This window comes from Diachasma alloeum, unplaced genomic scaffold, assembly GCF_001412515.2.
Source record: "Diachasma alloeum isolate Michigan unplaced genomic scaffold, Dall2.0 Dall_scaffold_00315, whole genome shotgun sequence".
In the NCBI taxonomy this organism is placed as follows: Eukaryota; Metazoa; Arthropoda; class Insecta; order Hymenoptera; family Braconidae; genus Diachasma; species Diachasma alloeum.
In genome coordinates, this window is record NW_021680454.1 from 15,284 (window position 1) to 35,435 (window position 20,152).

General features: G+C 37.1%; 3 protein-coding genes and 1 long non-coding RNA gene across 7 annotated transcripts in view; 2 read left to right on the top strand and 2 right to left on the bottom strand.

Moving 5' to 3' along the window:
- The window catches only part of LOC107040042 (MAGUK p55 subfamily member 5), a 25,603-nt gene extending 12,743 nt beyond the window's left edge, over nucleotides 1-12,860 (bottom strand). For 2 of the 3 annotated variants that reach the window (XM_015259957.1, XM_015259956.1), the window contains exons 1-8: nucleotides 11,820-12,860; nucleotides 11,043-11,155; nucleotides 10,836-10,893; nucleotides 7,889-7,949; nucleotides 7,735-7,816; nucleotides 6,870-6,958; nucleotides 5,911-6,058; nucleotides 5,651-5,841 (exon numbers count right to left, since the gene is read on the bottom strand). In XM_015259957.1, the coding sequence (XP_015115443.1) occupies nucleotides 5,651-5,841; nucleotides 5,911-6,058; nucleotides 6,870-6,958; nucleotides 7,735-7,816; nucleotides 7,889-7,949; nucleotides 10,836-10,893; nucleotides 11,043-11,155; nucleotides 11,820-11,883 (806 nt within the window). In that variant the 5' untranslated portion in view covers nucleotides 11,884-12,860. The remainder of the gene's footprint in view (nucleotides 1-5,650; nucleotides 5,842-5,910; nucleotides 6,059-6,869; nucleotides 6,959-7,734; nucleotides 7,817-7,888; nucleotides 7,950-10,835; nucleotides 10,894-11,042; nucleotides 11,156-11,819) is intronic. The other variant, XM_015259958.1, reaches the window with a different exon arrangement.
- A 776-nt stretch (nucleotides 12,861-13,636) lies between these two features.
- On the top strand, nucleotides 13,637-16,189 carry LOC107040058 (acid phosphatase type 7). Its single transcript, XM_015259978.2, has 6 exons — nucleotides 13,637-14,120; nucleotides 14,250-14,399; nucleotides 14,562-14,756; nucleotides 14,842-15,349; nucleotides 15,429-15,843; nucleotides 15,935-16,189. Exons 2-6 carry the CDS (start codon nucleotides 14,303-14,305, stop codon nucleotides 16,016-16,018), a joined length of 1,299 nt encoding a protein of 432 aa, XP_015115464.1. The 5' UTR covers nucleotides 13,637-14,120; nucleotides 14,250-14,302; the 3' UTR covers nucleotides 16,019-16,189.
- Nucleotides 16,190-19,965, bottom strand: LOC107040057 (RAC serine/threonine-protein kinase). Of its 2 annotated transcripts, none has more exons than XM_015259977.1 (8): nucleotides 19,637-19,965; nucleotides 19,164-19,255; nucleotides 18,806-19,073; nucleotides 18,476-18,713; nucleotides 18,180-18,377; nucleotides 17,829-18,099; nucleotides 17,530-17,766; nucleotides 16,190-17,430 (listed from the first exon to the last, which is right to left on the bottom strand). In XM_015259977.1, exons 2-8 carry the CDS (start codon nucleotides 19,225-19,227, stop codon nucleotides 17,087-17,089), a joined length of 1,620 nt encoding a protein of 539 aa, XP_015115463.1. In that variant the 5' UTR covers nucleotides 19,228-19,255; nucleotides 19,637-19,965; the 3' UTR covers nucleotides 16,190-17,086. The 2 variants fall into 2 exon arrangements, with proteins under 2 accessions (XP_015115463.1, XP_015115462.1); XM_015259976.1 differs by having other exon boundaries at nucleotides 19,626-19,965.
- Nucleotides 16,854-19,597, top strand: LOC114841310. The gene is made up of 4 exons (XR_003783087.1): nucleotides 16,854-17,750; nucleotides 17,834-18,125; nucleotides 18,273-18,382; nucleotides 18,461-19,597. It is a non-coding gene; the product is annotated as an uncharacterized LOC114841310 (long non-coding RNA).
- Nucleotides 19,966-20,152: the final 187 nt, after the last annotated feature.

Sequence of the window (20,152 nt, forward strand, 5' to 3'; positions counted from 1 at the left end):
TTTTTTTTTTTTTTTTTTTTTTTTTTTCAAGCATGTGAGTCAAGACACTCGGATGGCGTCAGGTATTCGAGTCTCCGTTCCGTTACACTTGATTCAATATTTTTCGCTATTACTGCGCCTCCATTCATCACAAAATTCTTGCGTTATCGTGATATTCTGAATGTAAAGAATCGGATTATAATTTTCAAATATTCTACCGAAGAATTTTGATTTTTCCGGATTTTTCAATTGCACTCTTTACCAATATCCAATAGGTGACGAAAATATTGACAGTCTATTATATTAATGTGATTTTTATATTATAATAATATTTTTGAAATAAATGACGTTAACGATTGCTCGGACGCCTTTGCACTGATGTGAGTTTGTGAGTTTGTAGGCTTCCACACACTGAGCACTGCGGAGTGGGCCGGAGCCGTAGCCGTAGCCGTGTGGCTGGAGGGGGAAGAGAACAAATCCCAAGCACTTGTCCTCAGTATACTACGAACGAATGCATTTGTGGAGTGAGTGAGTCAGTGAATGACGGCGAGGGGCGCGGAGGGCAAAGGGACACTGGCCGTTAGGGAAACATGTGAGTCGGCGGTATGGCTGCACCTCTTGGTTCTCCTGCAGTGTAGTCTACGGGGTGTCTCAAAACGTTTAGACTGCTCTACAGGCATTCAAGTCACCGATTCCTTCATGGGGAAATGGGCTATTTATGAGCGTTCGAGAGATTATTGGTGCCAGTAGTCATCATCAGACATGAAGGAAAAAAACCATTTTCAATGTAAATAAATAAAATTTATTCAATTGAAATGAACAATTCCTCAGTAAAACTTGTAGAAAATGTCAATGCCCCTTCCACGAAATCTCAATGCCAAGGCCATCATGTGAAAGTAAAACCGAAAATTGCCTTGAAAACTGTAGTGTTGGAAATAGTGAATGGAGTATATGTAAGCAGATGTCTCAGTACGAGTATGAAATAGAAAACAGGGCTCTATATGAATGTGTACACCGGGGAATGCGTACGTCTGGAATTTCGAGTGAACTCTATACTCAAATGTCTGTACTGGAGGTACTTTGACGGGTTTCGCGAAACCCGATACGCCCCAGCACCTCGCTGTACATATTATATACATATATGAGGTGACCAACACTCTTGCATTTCACCAATATGTTTATTATTATTTCAGTGTCTGACTCGACTTTCATGTCTTGAGAATCCTATCCGGTGGCGTTTTACGGGCTCACCATCAGCAACTACAACCCATTCTCACGCTATCTCGGGAGGAGGGAATATTATACGCTATACTTGGAGGGAGCCTTGGCACCTTTTACCTTGGGATAGTCCTGAGACATCCTGATATACGTGAGTGCACTGCTCTACTATACCTGTCACTCCAACTTCCTTGATAAAGTGTATTATTTTCAAAATTTTTTTCAACACGACATTGACAATTCGCCTATTAAAAAATTTCATTGAAAAATTTGCTTTTCATCTTGTTTTCTAACTAAACAACGTAAAGAGGAGAAACATGGGATTTTCTAATAGAAAATAAAAGACTAAAAATTTTTTTTTGGGAGAAAGAAAAAATCAGTCGGCATTTCGGGGAAAAGGGGCAATTTTGGGGCTGAGGTCTTGAAAAAGAACTGGGGGTCGAGGAAACATACCGCCGCATCTGAGGACAAAGGACCGAATTCAGGGAGCAAGCTTGACAACTTTACAAAGGTTTTTTTTTTATCTCGGCCCCTCAAGATAGATCTGTTATATGTATATTGGAAATGCTGGAAATTCTTATATTAGTTGATCGTGAAACTGGATTGTGTCCTTCAAATGAAATATTGAATTTCGCAGGTGATCGATAGACAAATCCGGCTATTTTAGAGACACTATTCATTATAATTAATATCTAAATATTTACATTCGAAAAACATGGTACATAAGTACAACTCCTCTCTCAGGCGATTATCGCTTTTCATTCGGCAAAGATTTCAATGGAGACTTTCTTTTCAACTTTTCAATATCTATGACAATTTTACAATTTTTACCAAAGTTCTTTGTTATATATTTGAATTCAAGTAAATAGGGATTTTTACCTAAATTTGGGGATTGTGGAAAAGCATCCAACAGCCGCATTCCAGTACCGGTTCGTGCACTGAGGGGTGCAGAAAGCCATCCCCTCTCAAAATCAATCACGATTAACAAAAAAATATCTAGTTGCGGAGAAAAATTTATGTTAAAATTCAGCCATAATAAAACTCTAGTCTAGTAAAAATTGAAATATTATCATTTTCACTGACAATAGAGTGGTGAAAATTTTCGAAAATTGAATTTAAAAAAAATTGTTTTTCGTCACAAACAAAGCCCGATAAATGGCGATCCTAATCTCACTTCGATTGCAGTTTTCGAGCCCAACCTTATATTCTTGAATATTCTTGAATTTAAAATTCATTAAAAATCTAGGCAAACTTTGAAATTTGTGTTTTTATTCTAGTTTAAATTGCATCTAACTTGACTTGAATTTCACCTGGAATCTTGTTGGATTTCTATTGAACTTTCTATAAAATGCTAGTTTCTATATTGGAGATTATCTATAACAAAAAACACACAGTAAAACTGCGCAAGTAGTAGAATTTTCTATTATATTCATGACTCATTTTTCCCTCAAATACAATTCAATATTAATCACTCTGCTGGAAATTATTTCCAAACAATAATCCATGCTCCTTATAATGTAGTTGCAATTTTTCCCAGCACTATATTTTCAATCATTTACTAGAGTCCTATTACAGATGATAAAATTTACCAATAATTTCGACCGAACAATTGTTCTCCGTACTAAATTTAATTGAGATGTAAGTATTAAAGAGTGAAAATGAGAACTGGCGGCCTGGAATGCTAGTCAGCTTTATCATCGCCGACTAGCACCTGATATCAAGGAGCTTATCAAGAGCTCCCCTGCTGTACTCATTGCCTCTGACTTCATTTGACTGGCTTAGGCTTTCCGTCGTTACAATGAGAGATTTTTATTACACGTCTCCCTATTTTTAGTCTCATCGTCTTTATTTCTCGGAGATAAGTATATCAAATGTCAATAGTGGGAAAATTTTTAATTCATTGACTGACAATAATAGGCAGTATAGTTGGAGGATAAAATTTTCCGAAATTGTTTATTCACGTGGGAAAAAATTTTAGTCAGATCAGTATAGATATCAATCTATTGATTCATAGTCTATGATTTCCACAACATCTCTTGAACAACAACTTTTCAACTTTTTCTCCCACTCGAATTGTATTACGATGAGCAACAAATAAAAATGCAATATACTTGCCAAAGCGCTGTGTTTTTCTACTAAATTTTCTTCATGTGTCTTCCGATTCATTGATTATATGAGTCTTATCGGATATAGCGTTAGTTGTCGAGCCAATTCGTGCCCACGTGGCCACCGGCGATTATCAATCGCCGGCAGACCCTTGACTATTATGTGCATACATGAGTCATGTGTGATGGTTAAAGAGAGTAGAGTGGAAAGTAAGAAAGGACGGTGGTATGGGTCCTTTCCGGTTGTCAGGTGCATATTTTTTTCAGGGCCCCCTCACGGTTCCCCCTACGGTTTCGAGCAGGCATAGCAGGTGGAGGCAGGTGGTGGAAGGGGGGACAAACCCTAAACTCTAAACCCTAAACCTCTACAAAAGGGGCTTTTAAAGATCCCGAGTTCAGTATCAGGTGGTGTAAACAGCAACGACTCGTCACGGAACTGATAGGAGGAAAAATATTGGGGCAAATATGAATCGAAAAATCTAGCCAATTCGACAGAAAATACTATTGAATTTCTATTCAGCTCGTATTGCAAATTCTACTAGTTTTCGCACTGTATCTTTCTAATATTGAGACTTTCTTTCATAAATTTCTCGACATTTATTTTTTCCCAAGTTTTGGGTCACGTCCACTCAAAGTCTAATAATTAAAATATTTTTCAATGATAGGCAATTCGTCACTCAACGTAGAACATACATAGTAATGATGCATTTTTTAAAATACATGAACGATCCACAATTGCTGAATAAAGGAGAACATGTGAAAAATGGTAGAAAATTGCGCGACCTCTATTGTGAAAATTTTAAAATAAAATAATTGAACTAAAATGTTTTCCATTGATCGGCCAAGTTCCATTGTCTTTTCCAAAGGTGTTGTTCCAAGGCATGTTACATGAGACGAAGACGACACGCGATCGGCATTAATGTAACTTGAGAGATGCATTGAAATGACAATTGGGTGGTGGATCAATGTCCTATTTACACCTATTTACACCCAGCATGACAGTATATTACTTGACTCCGCAGAGTAGAGTAGCCAATGCTAACACCATGACCGTGTACTATTTCCTACATTTTTAGCGAGGTTTTTCACCGATACGAGGTTATGCGCATCAACGAGTGTACTATAACTATTCTCACACTTCTCACGCTGCATTGATTATTGTTTCTATTGAGAATGCGTCACTGAGTGTAATGCATCCCGTCCACACCTCATGAACCTTTACTCGACAATTTCATCAACCAATTCAAATATCATGAAATATGAGAAAAAAATTTGTAAACACGGTGTTCCTGGCCTGCCATGCAAGTACGACGAGTACCTCATGAATAAATTGGTGAGGGAGCAACTTGAAACAACATCAATTATAATGTACTACATCGTACATCGACCATACATCTACTTTTCATCTTATCTTCATTTTTCGCTTTTAATATCTTTGGACATTGGAATTGAAACATGTCTTGTGGCAGAAAAAATTCTCATTAAAGAGAGTAGTGGACTCTGACACTACAATGACACTGAAGTTGTTTTGACGTTAGAGAGACTGGAAATTTTCCGGTCAACATTTGACAAATTATAAAAAGAAAAAAAAGCAACATTTTCAATGAAATTTTAGCGCTTTTTCTTAAAAATTGGGAAAATTCTATTGGAGTTGTAGTGAACATTTTATTTGTTTTTTGCGCTAATTATATTAAAAATTTTGATAGTTTATAGAAAAAAAATTTATACATGTTGATGTTGGTCATTTAACTGCAATAAAACTGGCGCAAAAGACAAATTTATAGAATTTTCTCTTTTCAAAAGACAACCGCAAGGGACTCCCTCGCGCCACCTTTTGATAACAAATGAAACCATTAATTCCAAGAGCATTATCATGTGTTGTTAATTTCCGTACTAACCACCACAAAGAGAGGGAAGAGACGTTTAAACATTCCTTCCCTTTACAATTGGTTTTATTTGATTGATTACACCATTTCATTTAACAAAATCTAACGAATCCCCTAGAGAATTCTGCAGCTTATCTGCAAAACAATCTCTTCCTTCAATAGGATCAATGTTCAATGGAAAATATTCTAGGTAAAAAGGATTTAGGATTTGATTTTGAGATCTCTATTGAGATATTGTTCCTCAAATTTTCCAACTTGTGTTTAATTTTACAAATCAAAAGGAAATAAGAGAATGTCTCAACTATGGATTTTTTCAATAAAATATTTTAGTAATTGGTTATTTTCTATGAAAATGTACACGCGTACATTCGCCTTAGATATAAATAATATTCATTCACTTTTCAACTCTTGAATTAACTCTTGAATTATCCAATGCCAGGGGAGAATTTTTTATTGACTTACCTCCAAATGGGTTCTGGATTGTCGATTTCTCTAGGAAAATTCAGGAAATTTCCATCGTTGATGGCCGATGAAGTTGAGCCTCTGGGTGACCTAGGTCCGCCTTCGGGTTCCCCAATCAGCACCTCAGTTCTACCATTCTGGAATGGACTGCTGGCTCGCCGCTCATTGATCCTGTTGGTCGTCACTCGGGGCTATTTAGAGACATATGTATATCGGTATAATGGTAAAATTCAATAATTATAGTACAGGGATGAGTTTACCTGGAGCTTTTGCTCTTCGGGGTAGCTTTTCTGTTTTTCTAACGCCTCTCTTCTAACGTCTTTTGATTCTATCTCGTCGTTGGCGAAACCGTCCTTCCGTACCGTTCCGTTGCTCAACTTGACTGGAATATTACGATTTCCAGGTTGACTAGACAAGAGAGAAGAATAACATTACTCGCTAATTTAGGGCAAGAGGTGATATTCATATTCAATTACAATTTCTACAACATCATCTTTGAGATAATTCGTACAATTTCTATATCGTAAATCCTATAACAAAAAGTCTTATGGAAATTAACATTCCTAATAGGAAGAAATTTTTCGAGCAAACATCATCTACATGTAGAAGGAAAAAAAAATGTGGAAAAACTATTTTTACTTAGGAAATTGCTGTACATTGGAATTCGAGGCTAATTGAATCCTCGAGGGATGATCCTGTTGCATTTTTAATAATCTCAAATTACGAAACAAACATACTGCATTGCAATAATCGAACTCACTACATCATTCCAAAAGGGAATTATATTGAGGATAGCCATAAGTACTTGTGACAGTTTCTTTGCCAATATTCTACTATAATTCTATATATTGTCAATTGAATTGCATGAAATTATTTACTATAAGAGAGATTGTCATTCTCAAAAATTACACTTTGCGATACAATTAGTTTTTGAAATTGTACATTATTTGTGAAAGGAGATCAGAGTCATAAAATCTTTCACAAAAAGTTGAATTTTTTCAGTGCAAAATTCTAATAAAAAATGCAAAAAAAAATACCACTAGATTTACTCAATTTTTCTCCTCCATTTAACGTTTTAAAACTAAAAAGAAAATTGAAAAAGAAAAAGAAAAAAAACATTTCATTTTGAACAAGAGAAATGAAATGTTGGAGGAAAACAAAAAGAATTATTCAAAGTACATGGACATCCTCAAATCCACAATAACTGGATATTATTTACCCATCTGCCAAAGTAACAGTGATGTGGCTGTTGGTCACGTCTTTTTCAGGGGTTTCACCCGTACTCGTAGAGGCTGAGCCCTCGTTTATCTGTACATCCCAAATAGCCCCAATATTGTTAATAATTTTTTTCTCGTCAAAAAATTCAAAACATAGCTGATGAAAATGTGAGGATCATCGCTTGCTAAAAATACTCTTCACTCCTGTTCTGCGTTTGAAATATTTGAGGAGGAAACCGACATGACAGATTAATTGTCAGACATGCATAAAAGATTCATGAGCTGTCGTTAGGTAACTGTTCGGGAAATACGTTTTAGTTTGTACAGCCGAAGAGGGATTGAGTGGAATGCAATTACAGATTTAGAGATAAGTTATCGTGCGATAGCTTCATCCATGGCTCAATATTATGTGCATTAATTTGGTACGGAATAGGAGAGGCTATGCTGTAAAGATAAAGTGGAAATACTATTTCAAATCTATCATTCACCAAAACGTAATATTAATCATTATTTTTTTTTTAAATAAACGTGTTTTTTCCCCTCTAAATCAGATAAATAATGAAAGGAATCTTTCACTCGTTATTTCATTAAAATATTAAAATTCTATTTTATCTATAACGTTTTAAGAAAAAATTTCATAGATGAATGTTAAATCAGTATATTTTATATTAAAATATTAATGAAGGGAAATTATCGTTATTATTGTGCATGCTGAACGATCAATTTTTGTCGTTTTTCTGCGAAACTTATCATTTATCCCAGAAAAATAGCTAGAAATCCTCAATATGTTTATAATGAAATGTTGTCTCCAGCGGTCGAAACATACGAATGCAGTTATATGAATAATTTTTCATTCCTGACTTTTACCTGTTGATGAAGTATTGCCTGAATATCCCTCGGTTGAATTTTCTTCAGTGCCGGTAATTTTTGCAGTCGCTCTCGAGCACCCCTAGAAGCAATGATTTTCATTCCTTTGTCATGTGAAATTACTTTATTTTTGCAAATGTTAAGTGGTACTTACCTCTCGAGTGCAATTACCCAGGCATCTCGTATTCTCTCTGCATTTGGCCCGTCCAATTCTTCTGCCGCAGGTCAAAAAGTAATTAACAATAGAAATAAAGAGTTTTTTTTTATAAATGTCAATTTAATTATTATTTCTACACTCTATTTCTCTTGAACAATTTAAGCTAAGTGATTTTTATAGAAAATATCTTTTTCTCTACAGAAACGTTCCGTACTCTTGCAATAGAATTTTCTAGTGACTTGGCCAAGTTTTTCAATGCAATTTTGAATCATTGGATCTTATAATTGATCTCATGCTGATCGGTCTGATCCACCGAGACACAACAAAACGAATAAAAAATGGGTAAATTTGTTATCACGAAATACCCTTTAAACCACCACGATCATCATCATCATCATCATCATCAATAAATTTGATATCATCCAGATTGAAATACCAGCTGGGGCAATTATCCCTGGGGCTGCTCTCCCCACTCCCCCACTCCCTCCCATCACCACAATCACCAACAATATTCGAGCCCGAGTCATCGTCATTTTTGGCGCGCCTGCACCCGTACAACAACTTTGAAACAACAATCTGATAACAGGTAGTCGCAGCCTGCCACACCCCCGGCATTTTTTCCCCGGAAAAAATCCAAATAATCCCGAGCTTTAGCTTCACCCAATGTCGAATGTATCATCTCCATTGATGTCGACTGAGCTTTTGGCCAAGGCAGATAGGCTTGGTTTTATATTTGGATGGCGACGGCTCTGAGCGATAAAAATAAAAAAAAATAAAAAAAAGAAAAAACGCAGGAGAGGAAAAAATAACACGAGACGACGATGAGACTCTCGCTCTCGCGCTTGGTTCAATGTACGTCAGCGACATTTTCCCTCCACTATATCGATTGGATTAAAGGAATATCATCACGGAATAAGCCTTGTTTCGGAGTGAATCAGGATATCTGGCTGTAGTATGTAATGAGTGCACTGAAGAAAAATGTGGAACATACTGCGGCTGAGATTCATCACTAATTAACGACAAGTCATTGCATAAGAGAATGCGACACATACGAGAAGGACCTAGCAAGCATTAAAGAATTTCATAGGAAAAATAAATATTCCATGTATCTGATATTTTTTTATTCCGAGCTGGCCAATGTCTATTTATGACTGACTATTGATTTTTTTCTATTATGAAATAGGTTTCATTGAACATTTTTATTTTAAAATGACAGCAAGGAAAGCAGAAAGTTGCGTTAAATGAGGCTTTCAGGCTCATAATATCACTGCTATTGACATCTATACCAATAGCATTGCTATACTAACAACGAAACAGTCAATAATACCCGTGGAATTAGTGTCAGAAGAACCATAACAAGTATCAATCCCGTTACAATGGAATTCAAGTCATGAAATATTAATATTGCAATTATTTCAGTAGACTCATTATATTTTTCCCAGGGAGAAAATATGCAATGCAATGAGTTTGTCAATACCATTGAACAACAAAACTATCAATAGACTCCAGAACTATAGTATATCGAGAAATACCTATCAATCATAAATGCTATATTGGAACCAATAGAATACCTATCCTGTGAGTTCTTCAGCTTTAAACGGAGCGTCACGATATATCATCATATCATATACAAGGAAAGGAGACGCCAAACCTGTTTTATAACTGTACAGAACTCTTCTCGCGCACACAAACGCTCAGACAACACTCTTTCAAGTTAATGTAGGAAAAATATTTGCCATTTTTTTTACAGTGGGCACATAACAAACCACTTCTCTCCTTTCCCTCTCCACTTTGTGTGATAAAAATCTAGACGAGACCCTCGCGGAGTCGAGCAGAATTAACCAAACAGATCAACTTAACTAAATGAAAACAATTCCATTGTGCATCATCAAATGCATGAAAACATTGGTTATTACATCTGTGACATGTAGAAGTGACCTCGTTAAAATCCGTTATACCTTCACTTTCCAACTCGACATCCACTGATTAGTGGTAAAAGGTCAGCTCGGCACGTACCACCGGTGGTAAAAAATATTTTAAAAATTTTCAGAAAACCCCACATCGGCAGTGACATGACGTCAAATGGAATTGTTGAAAAGTGAAAATGACACTCAACAAATGCACTTGACGAGTGGTCTCTAGTCGAGTAACAATTGAAAATAGCTTTTAAGTACTCTTCTCTTCTTCATATTGCTCTTGCACCGCCTCCCCTCGGGAGTGATTCCTCGATTTTTTTTCCGATTTTTTTTTTCACGAAATAATGACCGTTTTTTTTCTCGCGGAAATTCGCTCGCAATGTTCGTTACGTCTCATGTTTCATAGAGAATAATTAGCACAGCTGTATTACGTGTTGACATACACATATGCGAAAAGAATGAGGAGATTATTGGAAATTCCATATGAACGTTTTACTATGACAAGGGAACTATTCACCTGCGTTAGAATAGTTAACGGGCAATTATTATCAATTGAGAATAACGTGCATAATCCATGTTGCATACGTGGTGCGAATGGTGATGATATTTAGCACAAATCTCCACCTTTCGGAAGTCACAAGCACTCGGTGGAACAATCAACAAATTATTTCCCCTCGATGCGATTAATGATTAATTAATGAAGAAACCGCGAGAGCCCGTGCCAATGATCGCGGAGTTACTGAGACCAGGAAAGGACCGAAGGTTGCATTCTCGCCGGTTTAACACAACGTAACGACTCCATAGTTGCTTTATCCTTTACTCTCTCTCTCTCTCTCTCTCTCTCTCTCTCTTGCTCACCTGAGACGTACCACAGGAGAAATATTTACCTGGCCAAGGTGGAACTACGGACGGAAATACACGAGTTGCTACGAGCCACTGCGAGGCATGTGTGGATTCATCATTAGAAGCTGTTTTTTATCCAATAATTCAAATTGTTTTTCAGACAAGATATTTTTTCACTGACTTACTAATTTTGTTGCCCGTTCGGCGCGTCACCTGCAGGCTTATTGTCCCCGATTTGATGCACTGAAATCAAGTGGAAATTGTGGAAATAAATCGCATTGAGTCGCTTTTTGCCTTGCATAAAGAAAAAATTTCCGCTCTACGGAGTTGTGGTTTCTTTTTTTTACATTCTTTTATTATCGTAATGTAATAATAAGAGAATGTTTTATTACCTGAAGAATGTGCTGACTAACTTCGGTATCAGTTGCATTTTCTAGTGTCCGGCCGTTGACTTCCAAAATTTCATCCCCCAGTTCTGGGTAATCAGCATTATCCGCTGATGATCCTGCAATTATTTCATGCAAATACATGTATCATCTTGGTGGTTATTAACTTTTTCCTACATTAATGTTAATTAATTATTGTGTAATTTCGAGGGAATTTAATATAGTTTCCTTCAATAATTACTAATAGAATTTTATTGTTTTTTGTGAATTTTTTTTCAAAAAATATTGCAATTTCCAACAGATTTATCCCATTTCTACTGAGAGAAATGGAAAATAATGATATATATTTCGGATTGCTTAAAAAAATTTTTTTTTTTCAATTGTTGGTTTTCAAAAATTCATTGAATTGTCAAAATTCTTATAGTAAAACATTGTTTCTTCTTTGTACAAATGAGTATATTATTATTTCAATTTTTTCCACCGAATTATCAATATGTTCAATCAACAATCAACCTGTTGAATACATACGTCCTATAAGAATAAAATATCACATTACTCGACATTTTGGAAATACCATACCGACGACATTTTCCCCCCGATTCCCCATAATTGGCGAAATGACTCATAATTCTCGAAATATTCCACCAATTTGAGCCATGAAAATTGATGAATCGTTGAATAATCATGGCAAAATTGCAATTGCACCCCTCTGAATTCCCAGAAGAGTCGCCGCGAAATCTGCAATTACGGAGTAATAGCTGCACAGCACAGCAGCACACTTACCATACAGTTTGATCTTGCCATTATCATTCATGAGAATGATGATGTATCCTCCAAGGTCGACCATGATTGCAGCCTCTATCGAATGAAAATGGATAGTAATAATCCTAGCACTCAATTAAATTGATCATCAGCCGAACGCTCTGATATTCCCTTATTGACCCATCGACACCCATCATTCAATGAACTTTAAAAAATTATGATAAAAATTATTGGCACGAAGAATCATCGGAAGATTAAATTGTAAATTGGCATATTAGCAAATCTTATCGAGTGGATAAATAAAAAAAGGATCACACAAGCATCATCACGACCGAGATAGCACGTTTCTCATCACTGTCACATTACGTACCACCACCATCCACCCCCAGCATCGACAATCACAATAATACTATTTTTTAATAAATTAATAATATTATAGTAATAATAATAATAATAATAATAATAATAATACTGAAATTTCAGTCGAAGAATTTAATCAACTATTTATCGTCATTATTGCGTACACGAGTTAGTGTTTACGGTACGTGGGAAGGTATAAAATAATGAGTGTTTCCACTTATCTCACTGACCCCGAGCGCATAATAACGACCATGGGATGGATATCGGCGCGCGCGCGCGACCATACACAGTACACACGCTTCGAGACGAACCACGAGAAGGCGCGTTTGTCAGAAAAAACACCATTATTTTCATTGAGCTTGTTTTTATTTTTAATACTCCAGAAATAATGGATGATTATTGAAAAACGACCGAGGGGCGGGGGGGCCCGTCAGTGGGCCCCATCATGTTATGTGTCTATCAATGCTGGAAAATAGTCTCATGAGTTGTTGTTCCACTGTGATGATGATGTTCAAAATTTCCATGTCAGGTAAATGGTTAGCGATAGAAAATCCATCATCTTCAGGGATGATGCCATATCACTAGGGTAAATTGCTGGCGGTGGGGGATTTTCCGAAACACGTTTAGATTTAAATTGCGCGACGAACGCCCTTTGGGTGATACCAGGTGATACAGTGAGGGGGTGAAGCGCATCGACCACCGTCGGTGGGTACCAACCCGACACTGGACACTGGGAATTGAGGAATCGAGGGGTTGCTTCGGACTTATGGAGGGATGCGCGGCGTCTGCGTATTTGTCACTTACAAGTATATCTTATCTCTCCTGGAGGATCGTGACGTAGGGAGTCCTTTCATTATCAAATCGAAACCTCATTCAATGGACTCAATGGCTTTATTGTTAGTTTCGTCGTTTTTTAATGCCAACCAATTGACTTTCCACCTTTGACTTTATTAGCTTTATTATTTCAATTTATTCAATGAATATTCATTTACCTAAAAACTCAAATGAAGGCAAATATTTGCTCCGTGTGTTCTCCTTTCCATCGTAAAAGTATGATGAAACGAGGTAACGATGAGTCATCCATTAAAGTAAAAGCGTATATAACAACGCCATGTACAGCATATTTATACAATTTTATCAAATTGAAAAATTAATAAATGATTTTATGAAATGTTGTCGGAACGATAGTATGGAGGGTTTGAATGCAGCGCGCCAATTGGCGTGAAAGTACCAAGAGAGAGAGAGAGAGAGAGAAAAAAAAAGAGTGTCGAGAGATCAATATTGAGGATCGAGTCACTGAGACCCACTTACTCTCCCATCCATGTCCCAGATATGGCTATAATATCATCAGCGGCATTTATTGTGACGACAGTTTCACCCATTCATGCCATGCATACAGCATGATCAAAAAAGTATCAACAAAATGACAAAGGCAACCATGTCAACTATTGTTCATTCTCATTCACGTTAAACTCGGTTAAATGGAAAATCGAAGGCCATTGTTACAGAATTTAATTGAAAATTACTGCTTCTTCTCTTCTCTCTCTCTCTCTCCCTCTCAACACTAATTTGAACGCAGCTGCTGCAGGTTGTTCATAATAACTAAATATTCATTGAGGTTTATTGTTGAGATTTTTACTGGAAATTAAAAAAAATAAAGTGAATAGTGATGTTGAATGAACCTAACTTTACCTTAATGCCCTCCAATCACGTGAGCATCGTCCAGGCTTCCATTGTCAAAAGCCATCTGATTGGCGGAAACAATGTCAGGGATTTGTTTAGTGGCTTGAGTCATCAACACTGTGATCACTGAGCACAGTGTAGTGTCAGTGTTTGGCCTGTCATCGTTCTGACATAGCGTCAAATTCCTCTTCATTATTCACGCAATGTGAATATTTGAAGGGACCAACTCGTTGAAACTCATGTTCTACAGCATATTAAGTGTGATATTATATTTGAGAGGTGAGATGTGACACTTGGTGCATTGAATATTGTGGGAAATTCCAGGGCTAAAGCGAGCTCATCCATTGATATAATTCCTTTGTTTTTTTACTCGGAATAGATTAATCAATCATTGTTCATTGTTTTCAGGAATTTGATCCTCTACGTGTGTCTGGTGGCAATTGTTTTCAGTATTCAGCGAGATGTGGTCGGTATTAGTCGGTTTATTGAGCCTTACAAGCTGTGCGTGGGCGTCCGTTGTCAAGTATCAACCTGAGGCAGTACATCTGTCTTTTGGAGGTACCAAATCACATACACCCGCATTCATCAAAAATTTTCAATGGCCAAATTTATCAATTGAGTAATAATTTTGCAAAAAAAATATTATGTTATGTGATATTTGAATAAAATTCGGCGGCGGAATATTGACAATTTTTTTTGTATGCTTTTGTCTTTTTTTAGATACCACTCGTGATATTATTGTAACCTGGAGTACAAAAGATGATACCAAAGAATCCATTGTCGAATATGGAATTGGAGCGTTTGGTTTCACTGCTAAAGGAAATTCTACTCTATTTGTTGATGAAGGAAAGCAGAAACGTCATCAGTACATCCATAGGGTGTACTTGAGGGATCTAACACCGGGGCAGAAATACAGTGAGCAAATTTTACAAACTTGAAATCTCATATACATGAGTGAGATTGACCAGTAGTTGTCACAATTTTCCATTCATGTCTCCAGTATATCATTGCGGTAGTAAATTTGGCTGGTCGAATATCTTCTACGTGACAACTCCCCCAGACTCGAAAACTTGGACCCCCCAGATAGTGATTTTCGGGGACATGGGGAATGAGAATGCCCAGAGTCTCTCCAGACTCCAAGAAGAGACTCAACGGGGCCTCTATGATGCCGCGATCCATGTCGGGGATTTTGCCTACGACATGGATACCGATGAGGCCAGAGTTGGGGATCAATTCATGAAGCAGATTGAAGGGATCGCTGCTTACTTGCCATACATGACGGTCCCTGGGAACCACGAGGAGAAATATAATTTCAGTAATTATAGAGCCAGGTTCTCCATGCCAGGAAGCTCACAGGGGCTGTGGTACAGTTTCGATATGGGGCCAGTGCATTTTATAGCCATTGATACTGAGGTTTATTATTTCATGAACTATGGTATCAAGCAGTTGGTCAAGCAGTTTGAGTGGCTCGATGAGGATCTCAAGAGGGCGAATGAACCAGCTGCAAGGTGAGTTCTTTTTTTTTCTCTCTCTCTCTCTCTCTCACTCTAAGAAATTAACATTGAAAAAATGAATACATCATTGCAGAGTTGTGAGGCCATGGATTGTAACGTTTGGCCACCGTCCAATGTACTGCAGCAATGCAAACACTGACGACTGCACCAATCATCAGTCCCTCGTCAGAGTTGGACTTCCATTCCTCAACTGGTTCGGTCTCGAAAATCTCCTTTACAAGCATCGAGTGGACCTCCAGCTGTGGGCCCACGAGCACAGCTACGAGAGACTCTTTCCCATGTACAATTTCAAAGTTATGAACGGAAGTTACGAGAAGCCCTACAACAACTACAAAGCACCTGTCCACATAGTAACAGGTTCAGCAGGTTGCAAGGAGGGTAGAGAGAAGTTTATACCAAAGAGACCTTATTGGTCGGCATTTCGTAGCGCTGACTACGGATACACCAGAATGAAAGTCTTCAACAAGACACATTTGTATTTAGAACAGGTATTACCCTAAAAAATTGCTAGTAACTGAAATGTCACAAAACACTTGGCAATTATTTTCTTAATCTTAAACATAAATTTACATTTTTCAGGTCTCCGACGACAAAGCTGGCGCTGTTCTCGACCAAGTTTGGATGATCAAGGACACCCCAGTCCCCCAATATCCTCCAAACTAAACATCATGGACTCTTAAAGGTACAAGTTTTAAACAAACAACATATCCTCATATCCTCATCATATAAAAATAATAATAATAATAATAATAATAATAATAATAATGAAACATCAAAATTACGATATTATTTTCAATGTGAGAAAATGGACGAAATAAAATTACGACAACAATCCACCGTATTGTAATTACTTTAATTGTTAAAATATAAATATATTTATAATATATAATTATAGTAGCGTATAATATATTCAATTTCCTATGGTTATAATTCATCTCATTCTCACCATTTTCATTTCATTTTTGTATGCTACATAGTTGTTGTTACCACAAAATAGAAACAAAAACAAAAAATGCACCAATGTAACTGATTATTCATTCGCCCAGCCTTTCATCAGCAAAATTTACCTTTCTTTTTACAATTAATTTTCATTTCAATTTTCAATTGATTCATCTTAACGTACACGATAAGGTACCATTAATTACGGACATACACAACAACATAATTACCTTCATAACCGAATAATCACGTATGCAAAGATTTAACAAAAAAATCTATTCAACTTTTCTATTAGAAAATTCTATTGGTTTTTTTGCACCAATCGTATTAAAAATTATGTAACTTGAAAGAAAAAACATGTATATACATGTTTATTTTTCCATTCAATGCATTTCATTGCGATTATTTCTATAACAATTGTTGAACAAGAATTTCACAAGTTTTTTTTTTCTTTTGTTTTCCTTGCATTGTATTATGATAAACTAATAAAACTTGGACAATTTATGCCCAAAAAAGTTTTTGTTTTTTTTTATAGGAAAATGAAAATGTTAATGTTTTAACAAAATGACAGAGTAAAAATGCATAATCTTGAATAGAATTGGCGCAAGGAATAAATGAAATTTGTTATAGAATTTGTTCAAGAAAGTAGTAAATTTTTTTCAATCAAATTTTTTCATACGTGGTTTTTTAAATAACCATAAAACATGCAGCAAACGAAACTTATACTCTGTTCTTATTGGTTTTATCATTGTCTTGTAGAATTGTTAAACAATCACCCACTGACAATGTAGGTCAGTGGGTGATTGACACTGAAATGGAAGATGTAGCAGCCGAGTGACTCTCTTGATAAGAAAATTGGGGAAAATGTTCTTGCTCTTCGGCGATTGAGTTCAAACCACCAGCACTACCTAGGCATCCCTGATCTGGGGGAGTCAATTCAACACTTTCACCAGTGAATTCACTGTCAAAGTATCGTGTGTCGGTTTCGGAAGTTACTTGAGGCTTGAATGGTGGAGCTATTTTCTTCTGGACAAGGTCTGACCAGTCGATTGATGAGAAAAATGCGTGGCTCATTATGTCTTTTGCATCGTTTGGACCACCACCTAGTCGTCTACTTGGGTCTTTGATCAATAAACCTGGATATAATTTAGGTGTTTAAAGACTTTTTTTTTTAAACCAAGTAAATGTGAAAGAAAAGTGAAAGCCAAGTTGGAGAAAGTATTTTGTCTACTCACCACCAAGCAGATCCTTAGCCTCATTGGAGATAGTCCTTGGAAATTTGACTTCCTCTAACAGTATGAGTGTAAATAATTTCTCATGATCACGATTGTAAAATGGAAGACGTCCGCACATCATCTCGTACATAACGACACCGACACCCCACCAATCGACAGCTCGTCCATAATCATTATCCTCGAGCACTTCCGGTGCCAGATATTCGGGTGTCCCACAGAAGGTTTTCGTCGTTCTTCCTATTACAATAAAAACAAGCATTCTTCATTTTTAATTTTTTAAATTATTATATTTCTCTTACCATAGGTAATGTCCTCTTTGCATAGTCCAAAATCAGCGATTTTGATGTGTCCATCCTTATCGAGAAGCAAATTCTCGAGCTTGAGATCACGATAAATAATGCCTTGTGAGTGAAGATACCCAAGGGCTGATATAATCTCAGCTCCGTAGAATCTCGTTCTGTCTTCTCCAAACACTCGCGAGCGACTCAAGTGGAAAAATAACTCTCCACCGTTGACGTATTCCATGACAAAACATAGTCGATCTGCTGTTTGGAAACTGTATTTGAGAGACTGCAAACAATTATCAATTGTTACAAGTAGGTGATTTCATTTACAATGTAAACAATGTAAACAATGTAAAGTTGATTTACTATTAAGAATGGATGACTTGTAGTACGTAATACCCGATTTTCCGTCAATGTGTGGGCAACCTCGTCTTTTCTAATGATCACTTCTTTCCTCAGTATTTTGATGGCATATAAATGACCTGTGGCTTTCTCACGACACAAAATGACTTTTCCGAATGTACCTTTGCCGAGGACTTTTAGAAATTCAAAGTTCTCCAGAGTCTGAAGTAAAGAATTACATTTTTTCGCTGAATAAAGTCATTAACACTTTTTTTTTCTTTATGATTTTCATTGTTCTTTTTTAGCTTATCAAAACTTACGACTTTCTTCTTGCCACTGCTTTTACTACTCGATGTTCCCTGCACGCTGAATTTAGCTGAGAGCTCGTCGATACTGCCATGACCATCGGTCGAGATGATACCGAGGGAACTGCCAGAGTCTGATCTTCCACCACCACCACCAGTCGTTTCCATCTCAACGTCTTCAGATGAGGATGATAGTTGCATTGAGGGTTGCTGTAAGTGTTGTTCTTCACTAGCTAATCTATCGGCTACGTATCTACGTACAGGGGGAAAAGAAAAAAAAGAGACTCTTGATTTATTGTTTTTTATAGTTTTTTATAGTTTTGCAACTATTACTCCTCAACAAACCTAATTGCTGCAACCCAATCCTCCCTCTCCTGCTCAGTCTCCACATGAAATGTCCTCTCGATAACTGTAGTCCACTGCAATCCCCGAATGACGAAGGTAAAGGGTTTTGGTCGGTCAACGGACATGATCTGACATCCCCGCACAGTGAAATTATTAAGCGGTTGTGCTGTTGCTGCCATTTGCTGATCGGGTTTTGATTTGAAGCCCACGAGTGTCCCATCATCCCGAAGCACGAAATATCTCGATCTCCAATTTTTAATGTGTTCCCCTGTCAATTTAAAAATGAAAATTCAATTCATTTATATAAAAATTATTGAATAACAGGATTGCTTGAAAAAACAAATACAACTCCAATTACCTCTCTTCTGGAGCCATCCTTCCTTCACGACTTGTTGACTGCCAGACGCCGCTACGACGCTCATCGTTGCCGAGCCGATTCAATCACTCGATCTGTGACAAAAGAAAACAAAAAATGCTGACAACAGCTCCGATTCTCCCCAGAGCCAGCTCGTTAATTTTCCAATCATTTCGTTACCAACAAATTGCGCACGAAAGGTGACAGCAGTTTGCACAATCTATATTTATATATAATAATATATACACCCTCCACACACGTGTACATGTGTATTCTTATTCTTATATTATAATAATCAAAAAATTGATGCATATTCGCATATTGTTTCATTGTTGTTGTTGTTGTTGTTGTCGTTGCTGCAAGTTGTAGTTACGAAGAGGGAAAATAAACGAGGGCTGCCTGAGGCTAATGGCACAACACGTCTAGCACATCTAGTGTTATATGAATTTGATTTTATTATTCTACCAAACACTGACTCCCACTTGGACTCGACGACAAAACTGGCGACTCCCTCACAATTTCACACATCCATCAAATATACAAGTTACACATTTAACAAACATCCGCCTGTGTGTGTGGTTATCATCGTCTTCGCAGTCATGATTTGTGGCGGCGGATTGCCCTGTGTGCTGAGCTCATTGGGGGGTCTTTCGGCCGACAACTTATGTTTTTGGTTTTTTGGAGCTTTATCTGGTGATTGTATTGGGGATTAGCACTTTAAACCACTGCGTATATGAAAATGATCCGGGCCGGAGTACGTTGTTTTATTCCGAGTTCGAAGTTGCTGAGTTGCTCCAAAGGTGCACACTACTATAACCATGAAGTGTGGTGGGGTGTAGCGCCAACCGTGCTCGCGGGGGGCGGGGGGGTCGTTTGTACAATCTCAGATGGACACATTCCGTTTTGAACACACTCTAGGGAAAATGGCGACGGAAATTGTGATGAGGTGGTTAAGCAGGGCTCGATATTGCAGATCTCCTCTGAAAAAGTCT